At 43.0% G+C, this 17,312-nt stretch overlaps 1 protein-coding gene across 5 annotated transcripts in view; it reads right to left on the reverse strand.

The window, feature by feature from the left end:
- The window catches only part of BTRC (beta-transducin repeat containing E3 ubiquitin protein ligase), a 153,716-nt gene extending 141,434 nt beyond the window's left edge, over window positions 1-12,282 (reverse strand). For 3 of the 5 annotated variants that reach the window (XR_012803585.1, XM_075612439.1, XM_075612438.1), the window contains exon 1: window positions 12,209-12,277. Coding sequence is in view for 4 of the 5 variants with exons in the window: in XM_075612439.1 (XP_075468554.1) it covers window positions 12,209-12,256 (48 nt within the window). In the remaining variant the exon portion in view is untranslated. Of the gene's footprint in view, window positions 1-12,208 lie in introns of all 5 variants that reach the window. The other 2 variants (XM_075612441.1, XM_075612440.1) reach the window with 1 other exon arrangement.
- Window positions 12,283-17,312: the final 5,030 nt, after the last annotated feature.

The raw sequence follows: 17,312 nt of genomic DNA on the forward strand, positions 1-17,312 counted from the left end.
ATTCCCTGCAGTTTGAGCTGCAAACTGTAACAATAGATAATGTTACCTTAGTAATATAAGAATACATTGTAGCTGCTGAGTTAGGCCTCGGACATGGTCAGCGCTTATGCGCTGACCCGTGCTGACCCGTGCTGCTGCTCGGCACTGAGCCCCTGCAGCCGCAATGAGAGCGGCTTTAACAGGGGCTCGCGCACGCGTCCGCACACTTGGGGAAGCGTGTGTCTCACCGAGTCTTCAGATTTGGCACTCGCCAGAGTGCAGGGCCGGTCACGTGAGCGGTTCGCCCAATGAGGGCGAACCAGCTCCGTGACGTCACTGGCCCGCCCCCAGACCCACCCCCGAAACGCCCACGGACGGCGCGCTGTGTAAGGCCAGGGAAAGCACCGCTTTCCCTGAGCCTCAGCGCGCCTCCGCACTCGGCAAACCACTATGTTCCAGGCCTTACACTGACTGAAGGATTGATTAAAACTGAAAGGCTGCCATTATGTTAACCACACAACCACGATTTTTACAGATTTATAAGGAGCACCAAACGATTGCCCAGTTTAGGTAAGAATGTAGAATTATACATTGTAACATGCTTTACATATACAAATAAGAAAAAGGGGGGTGGGGGGGGATGTACAGTAGTATTGCTGCTTTAACTAAATGTTATCCTGCTTCTCGTCATAATGATTAGGGGATCTGGAGATCATTTTCATTCCAGTACATGTGAGTTAGCTGCCCAGCATATTAATATTCCCAAATGCTCTTTATGCATTGTCTACCTTTTCAAATGACTGACCAATTGTTTTTGTATAATGCTCAAGCAAATTATATACATGGGTTATTTTCATGCTGTCGGAGCAATGCATTATATAACAGTGCAATACTGAATGAGTCAAACATTTTGAAACTGAAAAGCAGCCATTTAGTGAACCCTGGGAAACAGGATTTTGCTGATCGATCACGGGAGAACCAATCGATCGGCAGCTTAGGTAATTAGTTTTCAATAAAGGTAATCAAAGGCTGCATACTGTATATTAAAAACCAAAAAAAATTGTAATTTTTCTTTTTTTTTTAGCTTGGATTGCCTCTTTAAGTTACAAATCAGCACATTTCCTAGAGTTTTCCACATCCTGCGTCACTTTAATATGTTTAATATGTTTCAGGTTTGCACCGATTTGGAGCCAGAAAATATAACTAAAGAAGAATTGTTTCCAAGTTGTGCTCAGAAAAATTACTCAAGACAAAGCGTTCAACTAATTTCACAATCTGGATACTGAATTACTTCTATTTAAAAGGAAAAATGCTTCATATCATATTAAAAGAGGGGGAAAAGCCTGTCATCTGGTTAATATACTGTAACTGTATTCTCCCGCTTACCCCAGACTCTTAAGTCTTAAAGTGTGTAAAGCAAGGTGGTTCTCTCTAAGGCTGAGCCCATGGTGACTGCAGCCGTGCGGAGGCGTGCTGAGGCTGAGGGAAAGCGGGTGCTTTCCCTGGCCTTAGTTCGCGCGCCGTCCGGGGGCGTGTCGGCGGGCGGGCCAGTGACGTCACGGAGCTGGTTCGCCCTCATTGGGCGGACCGCTCATGTGACCGACCCTGCGCTCCCGTGAGCGCTCAAACTAAAAAAATGTAACAGCTACGCCTCCGCACGCCTGCGCACGCGTGCGCGAGCCCCTGCTAAAGCCGCTCTCATTGCGGCTGCATGGGATCACTGACAAGCATCAGCGCGCCTCAGCACGGGTCAGCGCCTAAGCGCTGACCCTGGACTCAGCCTAAGATGCAATGATTTGCAGTCTATTACATATTGTACATCATAACATTTCTATGGAGAACGTACAGAATAATTACATAACAAGACGCCGAGTGTTTGGTGTTAGGGTACTTCCAACAAATCCGTTTTTTGGGGGGGGGTGTAGCTATTGATCAAATCATATTGCTTAGAAAAATATTTCATTTGTGTATAAATAATTAAAAAAAAGTCAAAAATTAGATTTTTTAATAAATTTAACGGAGACCCGGCCATCTACACAACGCAAAGAAAACATTGCTTTGACTTCTGCCAATCATTTTAACCCTTTCACTGCCCTGGAGACATAGCTACTACATCACGGTGTCAAGCACTCTAGGGGCCCCAGGACGTCGTAGCTATAGCCTAAAGACCCTGCTCGTGAACGTGGTCTGTCACTACGTGGTTCGGAAGAGGACGCCACCTCCCTTTCCACCTTATCACCAGTGACCGAGTGGTCACATGATCGCTAGTGCGGGAGGAACCTCCGGCATGCGAAGGGTTCAACTGTGCTTATTGTAACTGCGTCAAACAGAACAAGCTTATAAACCGTTTTGGTGCCGGTCTTACTCAGTAAATATTAAGTAGGAGGATGTTAGGTAGTTATTATAGGAGTTAATCTGCCAATTTGTACCTATTTTTAATTTGAGGGTACTCTGCATTTTTCATCGCATAGTGCAGAGGTACCCACGCATGGACCAGGACTCTGCGCAGGTCATGTTTTCAGAGTCTATTCACAATTCACATGCAATAAGTCCAGGTTATTACAGGCTTGCAATACACAAAATCTGGTTCGACGCAGTCTAATTAATTAACAAAGTACTTTATTAATTGACTTATTACTGCAGGAGGTGGGGAGGAAGAAATCAGTTCGGGTGCAGATGAAAAATAGCAGATGACAATCATGGTTACTATTGGCAAAATTGCCAGAGGGAGGAAAATTAGGCATTGCTAAAATTTGTAATTATGTTTCATGGAAACACCAACTACCTTTTTCTTCATCTTATTCCATGACTTAAAAAAAAAAGAAGAAGCAATTTCACTGCAATGGAGAACAGAAGGCGAGTGTTCACTCATAGGGTTCACTCAACGAGTGATCACTTGGCTTCAACCAGGGAACCGTAAGTGATAATTTCTCCATTCAGCTCTATAACCATTGTCTGTTAATTCATTTTCAGATATCACTACATTACAGATAATTACTATTCACCAGAATGTATAATACTTTTTTGCAGTTGAACACTGCAGTACTTATTATATATACTTCTTTGGAGAACATGTTGTGCAGTAAACGCATTGAAAATATATGATATGCTGTGAACAAATAGACATGGTCACCTAATGCCAGGGATGTAACACTTAAAAATATTACCCTCATCTGTACTTAAATCCATGACAGGTGCAATTTGCAAACAGATGAGAATACATTCTGGCAACTTCCCAAGTGGACAGTAAAGCAAATATTTAACAGTAACTTAGACAAAAAGGATTGTATCTGCTAAACAAAATATAAGTAATTATAACGTTGGTTCTGCTTTAATGTGTTAGTTTCCTCTGTAGCCGTGCAGTGCTGTACAGAGAATTGACATGCTCAGTGTGTCTCTGCCCAGAGAACTTGCAATCTAATTGTGGAACTGTCCAAAAAGAAACAGTTAAACCAGGGGTAGCCAAATCTAGTCCTCAAGAGCTACCAACAGGTGAGGTTTTCAGGATATCCCTGCATCAGCACAGGTGGCTTACTCAGTCAAAAATTAGGCTCTGATTGAGCTACCTGTACTGAAGCAGGGACTGATTGAGCCACCTGTGCTGAAGCAGGGATATCCTGAAAACTTGACTTGTCTACCCCAGAGTTAAACACTTAAGGTCACCTTTTTGTGACTATGTCACTTAATTTCTTTTTTAATCGGGGATCAAAATTAGAGCAGAAAATGGAACTTGCACAAAGTGGTTCACAAATGAAATAAGAATACCTTTAGGCTAATGCCACGTTGCTTGCACTTTAACTTTTAAGTTAGTGTCCAGTTCTGTTTTTTTTAACAATGGTTAATTTGCCTAATGTGAAGTTAAAGATAAAAATAAGGGCTAGGCGATTGTTTTTCACAGCAATTGTAAGCATATGGCTTCTGATCAAATCCCACATCTCACACTCCATTCTCCTCCTCACTTTTAAAGCTTTACACTCTTCTGCCCCTCCTTACATCTCAGCCCTAATTTCTCGTTATGCACCATCCCGACTCTTGCGTTCTTCTCAAGGATGTCTTCTTTCTACCCCCTTTGTATCTAAAGCCCTCTCCCGCCTTAAACCTTTCTTACCGACTGCCCCACACCTCTGGAATGCCCTTCCCCTCAATACCCGACTAGCACCCTCTCTATCCACCTTTAAGACCCACCTTAAGACACATCTGCTTAAAGAAGCATATGAATAGCACAGGATAATCCTGGACACATGATACATAAAGCTTGGCCCGCTGCAGACTCACTTCTTAGAATTCCCTCCTACTGTCTCTATACGTTCCCCTACCTAACAATTAGATTGTAAGCTCCTCGGAGCAGGGGCTCCTCTTCCTTAATGTTACTTTTATGTCTGAAGCACTTACTCCCATGACCTGTTATTTATATTATTTGTTATTTATATGATTACCACGTGTATTACTATTGTGAAGCGCTATGTACATATATGTTGCTATATAAATAAAGACATACAATACAACACGACAGACAAAGCAGCAATCCTTCCATTTTAACTTGTCCCCCCCACCCTCCACTTCCCCCCCAGTATCATTGGCCGACCAACAGAAAGCTGCAATGGATGATGCTTCCTATTTGCCTGCATGACATGTGAGAATTAAACCGCCATTTTGTTTCCCCGGCACAGAGCTAACGACGGTGCCTTCACAGAGAAGTATCCCGGGAACGGGGGAGATTAACGGGGGATCCTGGCAGCTGGAAGTAGTGTGGTTCAGATTCTGGGGTTGCCGCTTTTACTTCAGATTCTATTATATCCCATACCCCTTTTTTGAACGGCAATGGCATTTTGACTCATATAATAAGCACTTTTAGAAGTATTTAGCCATTTACAATACATCCACCTCACTGTATCAGTTACACCCAACATGTATGTTTAAGTATTTTCTTGTACTTGCTTCAGCAAATTGAATTTTAGGTGCTGTTTCTTCAAGGACCCTAAATGAACCAAAGACAGTAACACAATTTAAGTGGTTAAATCTGGATTATCAATGCATTTAAGAAACGATGTTCATAACCTTTAGCCATTTTGTTTTCTTTTTACTTGGTCAATATAGTAAAGGAACATTGGACATGAAATAAAAGTGCCCGTGTGCCCAACCTGTGCACTAAACAATGAAGTATTGATATCGGGCTAATTATAGTCACACCCTTATCAAGTAGCAACGTCGATTCCACATGGAACGGATAGCAGGTAATCTGACTTTATTATCTTCTCTAGAAGAGTTTGTATATGCAGAAGGCATACAAATATGATTCTATATTTTTGACAAAACAAAAACGCATTTAGGAGAAATTATTGATTAAAGTCAATACTTAATTTATACCAATTAAAAAAAGCCTTGATTGCTAGTGGTAACTGTAGAGAATAAATATGTCTATTTCATTTCCTGTCCTTTTTTTCTGGCTAGAAACTGGTAGAGTTTGAATAAATTGTTTCTTAATTAAGTCTCAATGTTATAGTTTCATATAAGTGGATTCCAGAAAACAAAATGCTTACAGTTAAATGATTATACCAGAGATAGTAAAAAGCTATAACAATTGATTACACTTTAAACAAAGACTTCACTTTGTAATTACAAAGTTAATCTGAAAGAGACACATTTAAATGAACAATTAAATGTAATTTTGACTTTTGAGCTCTTTTACCTATAGGTTTTTATTTGTGCCAGTCTAAATGCAAAAAGTTTGAAGGTCATTAAAAAGTTGCAAAACATTATTTGTATTTATTTATTTTTTAACAGGAAGTCAGAAGGTCAACATTGATTTATTTTCCCATTTCTCCTTAAGGCTACGGGCACAGTGGGGGCGCGCTCGCGACTGAGCGTGTGCCCTTCTCCCGAGCCATCTGTGGACTTCAGATTGCTCGCGACGGGGAGGCGTGGCAGGGGGCTCAGCCGTGACATCACGCGGCTGGTTCGCCCTCATTGGCTGAACTGCCACGGTTACGTGGCCATCGCGCCAAAATACAAAATTCTTGTCTTTTGAATATGTGGTTGCGCCATCGCACATGATCATGCGAACGCACATGCGGACTATGTCCAGGCCCATAGTGGGACGTCTCTTGTTCGTGCCACGTTCGCAGTCACGATCACGGTGGACGAGGCCTTAAACAAAAGTAGTGAATTAGTAGGAAGCAAAGTCATTATTTCCCAAGGAGAGAAAATAATGTAAATTATATTAGCAGATATGTGTAGAGAATGTTACATTTTAAAATAGACTTATCTATGACTGTGACCAATAAAAAAAATTGTTAGAAAAAAAATAGAAAGGTGCAGTAACAGTCATTTAATAAAAGAGAAGGTTTAGTAAACTATATTAAGAAAATGTTTTAGTTTTCTTTGTAGAGTAGGATGAACTTCTAATAATACTACAGTAACCCCATCACAGGCAATTTGGGTTCATTTTAAAGAAATGAATGATATTATTTGCACTGCCATCAATGAGGCAAAGCAGATATGGACAGATCCTCAGAATTTTACATTTTCTCCTATTTGAGCAAGCCTGCATTAAAAAATATTTTAAGGAAATGCACTTAACATTTCACTCTAAAAAAAAAAATTCCATTTCATTCCATTAAGAAAACATTTCTATAACATAAAATCCATTTTAGCACACACAATAAGTTGTTGTGAAGCCTACAAATTCTGGCAAATTTACGAGCCGGGTTATCATTGGACCCACAAAACCAGAACTACAGCATGTTTTCAAGTGATGCACCAGGGCCCACAATAGTAGCAATGGTATACTTCGGGGGTGGCCTACTTCAATCCTCAAGGGCCACCAGCAGGTCAGGTTTTAAGGATATCCCTGCTTCAGCACTGGTGACTCAATCAGTGGCTCAGTCAGAATGTCTGAGAAAGCTGTGCTGAAGCAGGGATATCCCTAATACCTGGCCTGTTAGTGGCCCTCGAGGACTGGATTTGGCCACCCTTGGTATACTTGAATATGTAAGCACGAGTGACAAAGTACACAGATTTGTATCATCACTGTAAACAGATCATCAAAATGTAAATATCCACAAAACTGCAAGTATATTTCAAGGCAAGACAAAAGAAACATTTTAATAAACTCTAGTCCTTTCTTACAACGCATTTAAGCATCCATCAGCCATTTATAACAAGTCCTTTTTTTAATATTAGTTTTCATTACACAATGTTATGTCTCAGCAGCTCTCTAAAATACTACAAATGACAAAGACATCATGACAGGTCACTTAGGTATCTTAATGAGAGCCATAAAAACACATCTAGTTGCCAGTAACAATATTTATATGCTGTAGACTACAAAAGAGTTAGTCCAATGACAGATGTTTATTATTTTAATTGATATAATGTAAGACAGGGAAATCAAACAAACAATGTGGTTATTGGCACTCCCTGGGTATATGCACCAACAAATCATTCTGCTGAAAGTACCAATAAACAGTGGTTTCCATAACTGGTTGAATCACCATCCTCACCCCCCCTCCCCCACCCCAGCGCCATGCGTCTCCCCATCACACCATCTCCATACGTCTCCCCATCACCCGCCACTGCAGCTCTATATGTCAACCCACTATCCGGCCAAAGCAGCTCCATATGTCTCCCCACCACCCGGCTATAGCAGCTCTATATGTCAACCCACTATCCGGCCAAAGAAGCTCTATACGTCTCCCCATCACCCGCTCTATATACTTCTCCATCCCCCGCCATAGCAGATCCATACGTCTCCCCATCACCTACTCCATGTCTCCTCATCACCTGCGACACCAGCTCCATACTTCTTCCCATCACCCTCTCTATACGTCTCCCTATCACCCGAGCAAAACAGTTCTATACGTCTCGCTATCACCCGCTCTATATGCCTCTCCATCCACCACCATAGCAGATCCATACGTCTCCCCATCACATGCCACACCAGCTCCATACATCTCCCCATACGTCTCCCCATCACCTGCCACACGAGCTCCATACTGTACATCTCCTCACACTGGGCCTGACTCACTCACACTATAACCCTATAGCATAGGCTTCATCTGCCGCCTCAGCCTAAACTGCACAGCTTTTCTCCTGCAGCACTGCCGACTTGGTAATCAGTGCCACCTGCATGCTATGTTATACAGGAGACGTGTGATATATGTCTCCTGGGTCCTCTATGACAGGTGGCTCAAGCCCAGGTATCAAGCCACTGATTGAGCCACCTGTGCTGAAGCGGGGATATCCTGAAAACCTGACCTGTTGGAGGGGCTTGAGGACTGGAGCTGAGCTCCACTGCTCTATGACATGCCTGTTTCATGTTTGCAAACACTGGTTATTAAAGACGCATAACTGGTGCAAAAACTGCTCCCCATTTGTCACAGAAATGATTTCTTTAATTTATTATGCAAATAAGATTTGCATGAATAAATCTTGAAGTAAACAGACCTTTCATACCATGTTATGCTACTCAGTATCTATTATTATTTAGACAGGGGGGTTTCTACAAATTACAATATTTAAAAGTTCAGATTCAAAACTATCCTACTTTAATTGTGCATTGTTTGTTGGTGATTGTGTAGATTGCCCTTTACATAAAAGAACATGTATGTAATGAATCATTCTGACCAAAGTATTATTCCTGGTAGCATATGTTCTAAAATAAATAAATAATAGCGTTGTTTCAACCCTACAAGAATAAATTATTGGTTTGAGAATGGATTAAACATTCATGAAAGTCGGTTGAATGGATCAAGCAGCGATCGTGCCCATCTTTTATACTGATTTTTAGCCGGATACGACCTCTACAATGACGCTGCGACTTCCTATTGGCCTGCGGAACCTGGGAGATCTGGTGGCCATTTTGATTTCTCTAAACAGTGAGAAATCCAGCTATTATACTGGTAAGTAACTCAAGAACCGGCTGTTCACAGGAGCTAAAAACAGCACGATCCAGCTCCAGGGACCCCCTGCTTCCCATCCTGTAAAAAAAAAATACTACAAAATATTGGGGGTTAAGCATGACAGGATTGCTATTTCAATGTCTGTCACGTGCTACGGTTTATGTGAAGAGCAGAGGACCCGCGGTTCAAACATTCTCTAAAACAGAACAATTTGAAACAAACAAGTGTGGGGAAGGGGGGGGGTTGCTTTTAGTTGTCAAGTGCTTAAATATTCTCCACAGTACTGGAATCTGGGTGATTTTACCATTCTTCCAGTAATGATAGTATCTCTGCAAATGACCTCGCTAAGTGAATGTCACATGTGATAATAATTCCGTCCCGGTTTGAATTGCCATTGCTGGCCTGTAAGCAGCTCTCTGTAGAGCAGGGGTGGCAAACTCCAGTCCTCAAGGGCCACCAACAGGTCACGTTTTAAGGATATCCCTGCGACAGTACAGGAGGCTCAATCAGTGGCTCAGTCGAAGAGCCTGCTTCAGCACAGGTAGTTCAATCAGTGACTCAGTCATATGACTGAGCCACTGATTGAGCCACCTGTGCTGAAGCAGGGATATCCTTAAAACCTGACCTGTTAGTGGCCCTTGAGGACTGGAGTTGGCTCCCCTTACTGTAGAGAGACTGGCCTGGATAATTATCACTGTTGACTTGGACGTGGTTGGAAGATATTGCATGGACTACCAATAACACTTTGTCATGCCTCCAGCTAGTTACCCTGTCTAAGTGAAGTTTGAGGGCACAGGCATTTATACCAATGTGTGCTTATGACTTTGGGACACACGAGTTGGGTGGTATTGCCAACGCACCTCCACATCACTAAAACTTCAATCCAGTCTGTTGCCCAGCTCTAATCCCTGTGCGTTCTGGTTCACAGTGGCCAGGATTCATGGATAATAAATGGAGACAGCACAATTCACATAAATATACAATATCTACGTTTCAGGCATAATTCAGTCCTATGAGTCCATGCATAATTTACAGAAATATAACTATATCCTGCGGATCACTGAAACTCCGCCAGATCAAGGCATTTGGTCAAACACTGTCAGATCCAGACATTCACTTTACCAATGCCAGATTCTGCTGGATTCAGGCATAATGCATGCAATGCCTGCCAGACTATATCAGATCCAAGCATAATTCACTCAAATGCAGTCGGATCATGCCAAATCTCAGCATTATTGGATTCTGCAACATCTTACCTGATTCCGATATAATGAAGTCAAACCTGAAGGATCTTTACACTAAATCAGGGGTGGCCAACTCCAGTCCTCGAGGGCCACCAACAGGTCAGCTTTTCAGGATATCCCTGCTTCAGCACAGGTGACTCAATCATAATGACTGTGCCACCTCTGCTTAAGCAGGGATATCCTGAAATGTTGGTGGCCCTTGAGGACTGGAGTTGGCCACCCCTGCACTAAGTTGTTCATGTGTGCATTTATCAATAAAACAGAGAACCATCATGTTATCTAATATAGCAACAAACATACTTTGTCAGAAACCGAAACAGGATTTATTTCATTCAATCAACCAAATGGTTTACTGGCTTTACAAATGAAAAGTTTTAATCAGCAGTACCACTTTTGTGGGGGTTTTTTTTGCACTACTCTCATCTGGGGAACTCCAAGAGCGTCATTTATTTCTGATGGAATCAGTGGTACTTCAACTACTATAAGCATGCAAAATGGGAAGTAAAAATGGCAACCAGCAGCATCAAGTCAGCAAGCATCGCTATCATACTATTCACAATCTAACTCCAGATCATCAAGAGATTCTAACCCAGCCCTGGTCCTCCAAGCCTTTTCCATAGATATGTCAGACTATTGGACTATTGTTAGCCAAAATGCACCGGGGAAAGAGCTAGAAAACAACAGAATATCAAAATCAAGTAATATTCATAAAAGCTACTGACATGCCAGCCTTTGTGGCATTTTTTGGGTACCACAAGGCTACTCGCGTTGTGATGTGAAATACTGTTCTGTCCAGGCATAAATGTATAGCATTTAAAAAATACAATCATACATAAGATACACAGATCTGGCTATATAGATAATAAAGGTTGGACATCTTTTTAGAAAGGAAATTATACAGGGATATACCAAATAAGTAAACATGGGAAGGATGGTGATCCAGGGAGAAATCTGTTTGCCAATTCTTGGAGTCAGGAAGGAATTTATTTTTCCCCATATGAGATATCATTGGATGATATGACAGTGGGGTTTTTTGTTTGCCTTCCTCTGGATCAATAAGGAAGTATAGATATTGGATAAAGTATCTGTTGTCTAAATTTAGCATAGGTTGAACTTGATGGACGTATGTCTTTTTCAACCTCGTGTACTATGTAACGATATAATCTATGTAACTATGTAATAGGTATTTAACAGTCAGAGCAATATTCACTAAGCAGCCTTATCCCGTAAGACGCCTTCGGCGCTGGTCAGAACACGCTTTGTGACCCATTCCCTTTAATGGATTGTAAGGTCGTCTTCCCGTGCTGGAAGGTGTCTTATGGAATAGCCACAAAAGATGATTCCCACGAGTCCCAACATGCAAAGCAATCAATAATAGTGAAACAAGGAAGTGTATTTACATAACAGTGCTTAGGTCAGAAAATTCCACATCAATGTCTGTCTCATCTAAACAAGTTATAAGAATCACAAACAGAGTTCCCATCAGCGGAAGGGAAAACTCACAAAACAGAAGAGCTAGAGAAAAAACAGACGCATCAGTCTCTATTGCAACAACCCTTAATCCGAAAAAAAAAACAATATTGTGTGTTCAGCACCCGGTGCTCAATACAGTGCGAGCTCTTCCACACATATGCTGATCGTTACAGACAGAGGCACAGGAGGAGAGAATAAATAGAAATAGTTGCAAAAGAGCGTAATGTATCAATTAAAAAACCTGACACGGGCAGTCAGAAAGATAATGTTATCAAACTATTTCTCTCATATAGAGAGATGTCATCTTTACTCTGTGCCCAGGACACACTTGAAAACGAGAGGTAACTCTCAATGTATTACTTCCTGGTAAAATATTTTAGAAATAAAAAAATTAAATATACAGAGGGTTCGGGGGGGTGGGGGGGGGCGTTTTCAAGCTAAAAAGCCTCTTCTTGCCCGTTCCCACCAACCCAAAGGCTCGTAGTACTTCCCCTGTGAGAGGAGAATGACATTAAATAAAAGCACCCCTAATTCAGGGTCAGAACAGGTTACTAGCCGTGAAGTCACAGTCGCAGTTAGCACAGAGCAGATCCCTCTCGTGTGGATACTTGCAGTGTTAGAGTGCTTGTCACGGTGTCCTCCTGTGTCTGCAGGCCTCATGTTGTGCTTCCTACAGGGGTATTTTTTTTTTTTTTTAGAGTGCTTGGATGATGACGTCATCACAGAACTACGGAGAGTCAGAGGGGACCTTGTGTTGCCATAGAGATCGTATACAAAGCTCTCTAGGTACTGAGAAGCGTAGCTGGAGTCGGCATTTGTGAATGCAAAGGATTTGGGGATGTAAGCAGCCACTGCTTTCCACGTATCTGGCTGGAATCACGCTGGAATCACGCTCGCTCGCAAGTTGTCAGCACAGCTCGTTCCGTGTACATAGGAGAAAGAGATTAGAAAACAATCATTCTTATTAGCATCCAAGATCATTTCTAATACACAACAAGGTTTGCAAAGTGCACGCTAGCTAGGAATCGCCCAATAGAGGTATTACGGCTTATAGAGCCGGCGACGGCAGGCTACGGTCGCTGGAAAAATCTAATTGAGATGACTTCCAGCGATCGCGACTAAGCTGTCGCGCCGCGCTTATTATAAGCGCATGCGACGGCGGCAATGCATTTGTTTTGACGTGACGTCGCACCGCCGTCACCGGCACCATAAGCACAGCCTAAGAGAAGCCACAAAACCACCCAAAACCCCCTCATTAAACCCAGATATAAGCACACAGGAGCATAGAGACGCAGGCAAGACAAAAGGAAATTGAGCAGAGCACGACATCTGATCTAGAAACACAAATCAAAAGATCATAGGAGGGAGTCAACACACACTGCAAAGAGAGACAGAGGGAACAGACAAAAAAACACTCAGGCAAACGATAAAGGGGTTAAAATAAAGAGGGTAGCTCTGAGATCAACGGTATTTGGGTAGAAGACGGAGCATCACGCAGCTCACGTAACTTATCAAGTGCTTGAGACCGAAGACGAGATATAATAAGAAATATTAACAGATGACTATGGACAATGAAAATGTTATGTTAAAAAGTAAAAAAAACTGTGGAACTTACCACAATGTGAACAAGGTGGTAACAAAGATGCAAACAGATTTAAATGTATATATGAAGACAAACATACCCTTGTGAAAAATGAAAATGGAAGACATGTATACATTTGCAATAGTACAGGGGGTGCCTGCTCAGCTAGTAGTAATATTTGAGGGGTGCTCAGGGAACTGGTTACAGTCAATATATTTACAAAAGAATCACACAGTGGTGCACTCAACCTCACAGAATAATGGAAAATAAAAAATATCCTTATTGATATGATTACAATATTATCAAGGAGAACTAATATATTTAAAAAAAAGAGCTAAACAATAGCTGCGACTGTGTGAAACACACACGTGACAGAGAATAGCTGCAGGTATGGCCACCGGTAGTGCAGAGGTCTGGGCTCATATACTTGTGTGGGTGAGAAAACTTTATAAACTCGGTGACGTGTGCAATAAACAAGCAAGTGCTAAAATAAGTGAATGGGTCAGGGCCAATGAGGCCAGGAGACTAAGGAACCCTAGACAATAGTGTGATTGAGTGATATATGTTATAACAGCTCACAAACCACTGTATACTATCAGTGTCTAAACTTAAGGATCCCACTTAGCACCACACTATCAGCTACAGTATAGTAATACTGGATGCTATTGTAGGCTGAAATAACAATGGTAGTAGGTGACTGTGAGAATGCTGTGCTGAATACTATCATACTCTCATACTAGCGTGTCTGAGACATGTGTCTCTGTCACGCAAGTGACCCGCTAGCCCTGAAGTTCTGACGAACGCAATACGTGTTGGGTTCGGTGATGTCAGTTAGTACCAATGAAGACCGGTCAGTGTATAAAAAACAGGACAATCTCCCACTATATGCACAAGGATGCATAAGTATCAGAAATCCAGATTGTCCATGTATTTGTGTATGCACGTTTAGTGTCAGATAGGACCAACAGCGGACACCACTGACTACATACAGATAACAAATGACATTACTCACATCACTGAAAGAAATTACACAACAGATTGTCTGGGAATACAGGTGGAAGATAATTTCAAGTAAGGAGCTGGATCACAACAAAAAGAGCACCTGATACCCGAGGTCCAGATTGAAAACTTGTAACGATGTGGTCACCACAAACAAGGCAGGACCACGGTGCTGAGGTCGTAAAGGATATTACGCCACCCACCGCCATGGGGGCGCGTCTGGAGTGTAGAGTGGGTTGGGGTAGCCGAGTCGGGGTTGGAGAGGTGCGGATGGTCGATATACTTGCTGGGGTCAGAGGAGGAGAGGTACGGAACATTGCAGGTACTATTAGCCGTGTCTGGGCTTGGAGAGAGCAGAATCGCCGTAGTCCGTTTGTCGAGGTCAGGTTTGGAGAAGAGCGGATCGTCGTGGAAAGCCGGGTCGGTACATGGGAAGATAATAAGCAAGACAAGGCAAGACTGTGGAGGCAGAGAAGAGGGGAGTGCAAACCCAACAGGTTCTATGCTCAGCCAAAGTGCCAGTGGCACAGCTGAGCATATGTAGGAGAGAGCGTCCAATGAGAAACTGCCGTGTGGAGGTAAGTGTGGAGCGAGGGCTGTGATAGGAGGAATAATCAGCACGGCTCAAGTGAGTTGAATGAGAGGAGCCTGTGTGTGCTGCGTGCATGTTGCGCGTGCCCCACGTCTGCGTGAAGAGAAGACCTCAAAAGACTGGAGAGGGTGCGCACGCATTCCTGTAGCAAGATGGCCACAGAAGGAACTGGCAGAGAAAAGCGGAGGCAGGAGCAGACCTTGAGGGAACACCGGGCGCCGGAGGTGGTGAGCCGGGAGCGCTTCGAGGGCGGCGTGGCTCCGAGCCTCAAAAAAGTGCAGCGCCATTCGAATGGTAGAGGAAACTAGACGCTCCCCAGGTACGGGGGAAGGGATCGGTAGAAGATAAAACAAATACAACGAAGATCAGGACGTCTCCCAATCAACAAAGTAGGTATACCAAGGGCACGGCAGATTAGACCACTGTGTCTGATCTACTACCGCACCACAGGTATGTGACTGAACTAAAAAAAGCAACTAAGATCTTTGTTCATGCCGTATAATATGGCATCAATGTCTGGAGTTTGAGAATCCAGTCTGCCCCTATCTGAAGCAGACATTAAACCCTGTTGCCCTCCTGGGTACTCCGTCAATAACTTGGAAGAGGCGTTGGGTAGAATTGTGTCTTGCTTGTGCAAAGTGGTGCCACGTAAGGGTGCTATCCGTAGGGGAGGCACTGAGGAACCCGTTGTTCCTCAGTGCCTCCCCTACGGATAGCACCCTTACGTTGTTGGATCCTATCTACACTGGGTGGTCTCCCCCACATATTCTAGACCACAAGGACATTTGATAAGATACACAAGAAATGTGGACAGATACATATAGTACTATTTGATCCGGAACACCTTGCCCATTCTGGGATGAGTGAAAGTCTCCTTGCTGTTCACTATCACATTGAGAACATGAAAGACATCGAAAACATGCCATTTATGGTTGTAGATAAGAAGGTTTGATTAAGGTTCGTCACCCCAATTTCTGCTCTAATCAGGGAGTCCTTAATATTTTTCCCTCCCTTATAGGAAAAGAGAGGAGAGGCAGATAATTTCCCCTTCAATGTGGCATCGTCCTGCAAAAAGTTCCAGTGCTGCCTGATAACCGACTTGATTCTACCACTCTGAGTATTAAACATGGAGATAAACGGGACTGAAAAGACTCTGGAGGTTTGTGTGTCTTCATTTTAAGAAGCTTTGTTCACTGGAGGGCTTCAGAGTTAGATTTCTGCTGTTTCAAATAGAGGTTGGGGATAGCCCCTATCCCTAAATTTCACTCCTATTAGGTCAAGTCCCTCCTCCTGTACTGTACTTTCAAGGGTGTGCAAAGGGGACCCCTGAATTTTAATGAAAGGGGGGAGTACATGACTGTGGGGATCCGTGCCATACAAGTGTTGTTTTTATTTAAATTAAGTGGAATATGCTATTTATATTTAAGTTTTATTTGGTTTGATATTAATGGGTTAATTGGCTTGTGTGATGCAGTTGAGGTACCACCGGAAGAGAATGTTGATTTTTTTTTTTTACATTTTATTAATAGTTGTGCTCTGTTAATGTTTGCTCAGTCAGCTAATCACACCTTTGGCAAAAGCTTTTCACTTGCCTCTGACCTATTCTTGCCTTCAGCAGATTGTCTCTGTCTGTGGTGCTCTGGCTGTATACTTTGGTGCTAGGTCTGCCTCTTGGGTCCTCTCTCCTCTTCCTATTGGTTGGGACTCTCACTGACTGCTCACTCATACATAGTTGCTGTCTTTTCCCTGCCTGCCTCTGAAGAGTGGCTCCCATTTGGAACAGACTTCAGAAGTGCAATATTATTCAACTTGAACTGTTCATATAACAATGGTTTCTTCAATTGAGGCAATATAGGAAGCACATTGCAGGTGTAACGGTCTTTCCAGGCCCACCCAATCTCATATTGGCCCCTGTGGTCTACTGGCCCCATTACATGTATGTATAGTGGTGCACCTGCTGGCTTACAGGATTCCTGAGTCTCCCGCTTGGATGGTATGGTGATATCAGTAAGACAGGCATCTGAGGTAGTGTTCTTAGAGTCCTACTCACATCTGATGCAGCGCCTCCACCTCATCAGGATCTCTGCGGCCGCAGGGGGGTGTATCTGATGAGGACCTCCTCTGTGGTGCCTCCTTCTGTGCAATGACTCCACACATACACAGCAAGGGTCTGGTGAATCTGGGCATCTTTATTGACATCATCATGCAGACTTCCCCTCACAGCGGTCGTCATAGCCGCTCATCTTGGTGTAGTACATCCTTTTAGAAGTTCTTTCCCTCCCAATGGAGTTGGGTCACCTCTCCCCTCAGGGAGATCCCCACCTCTGTCAGGTCCCTGATCACAGTGTAGATAACTATTAATTGTATCTGACAGCCTTAACTGCTGCAGACCTCCAGAACTGGATCATAACTGATCTCTTGATTAACACTCTCCAACCACTACCGACACACTGCTTAACACACTAACTTTTGGCAGTGCTGTGTCTTATATAGACTCAGAAAACAGCCACACCTCTTGTGTCACTAACAGTGGACACAGAGCA

The sequence above is a fragment of the Ascaphus truei genome, chromosome 8 (assembly GCF_040206685.1).
Source record: "Ascaphus truei isolate aAscTru1 chromosome 8, aAscTru1.hap1, whole genome shotgun sequence".
Lineage (NCBI taxonomy): Eukaryota > Metazoa > Chordata > Amphibia > Anura > Ascaphidae > Ascaphus > Ascaphus truei.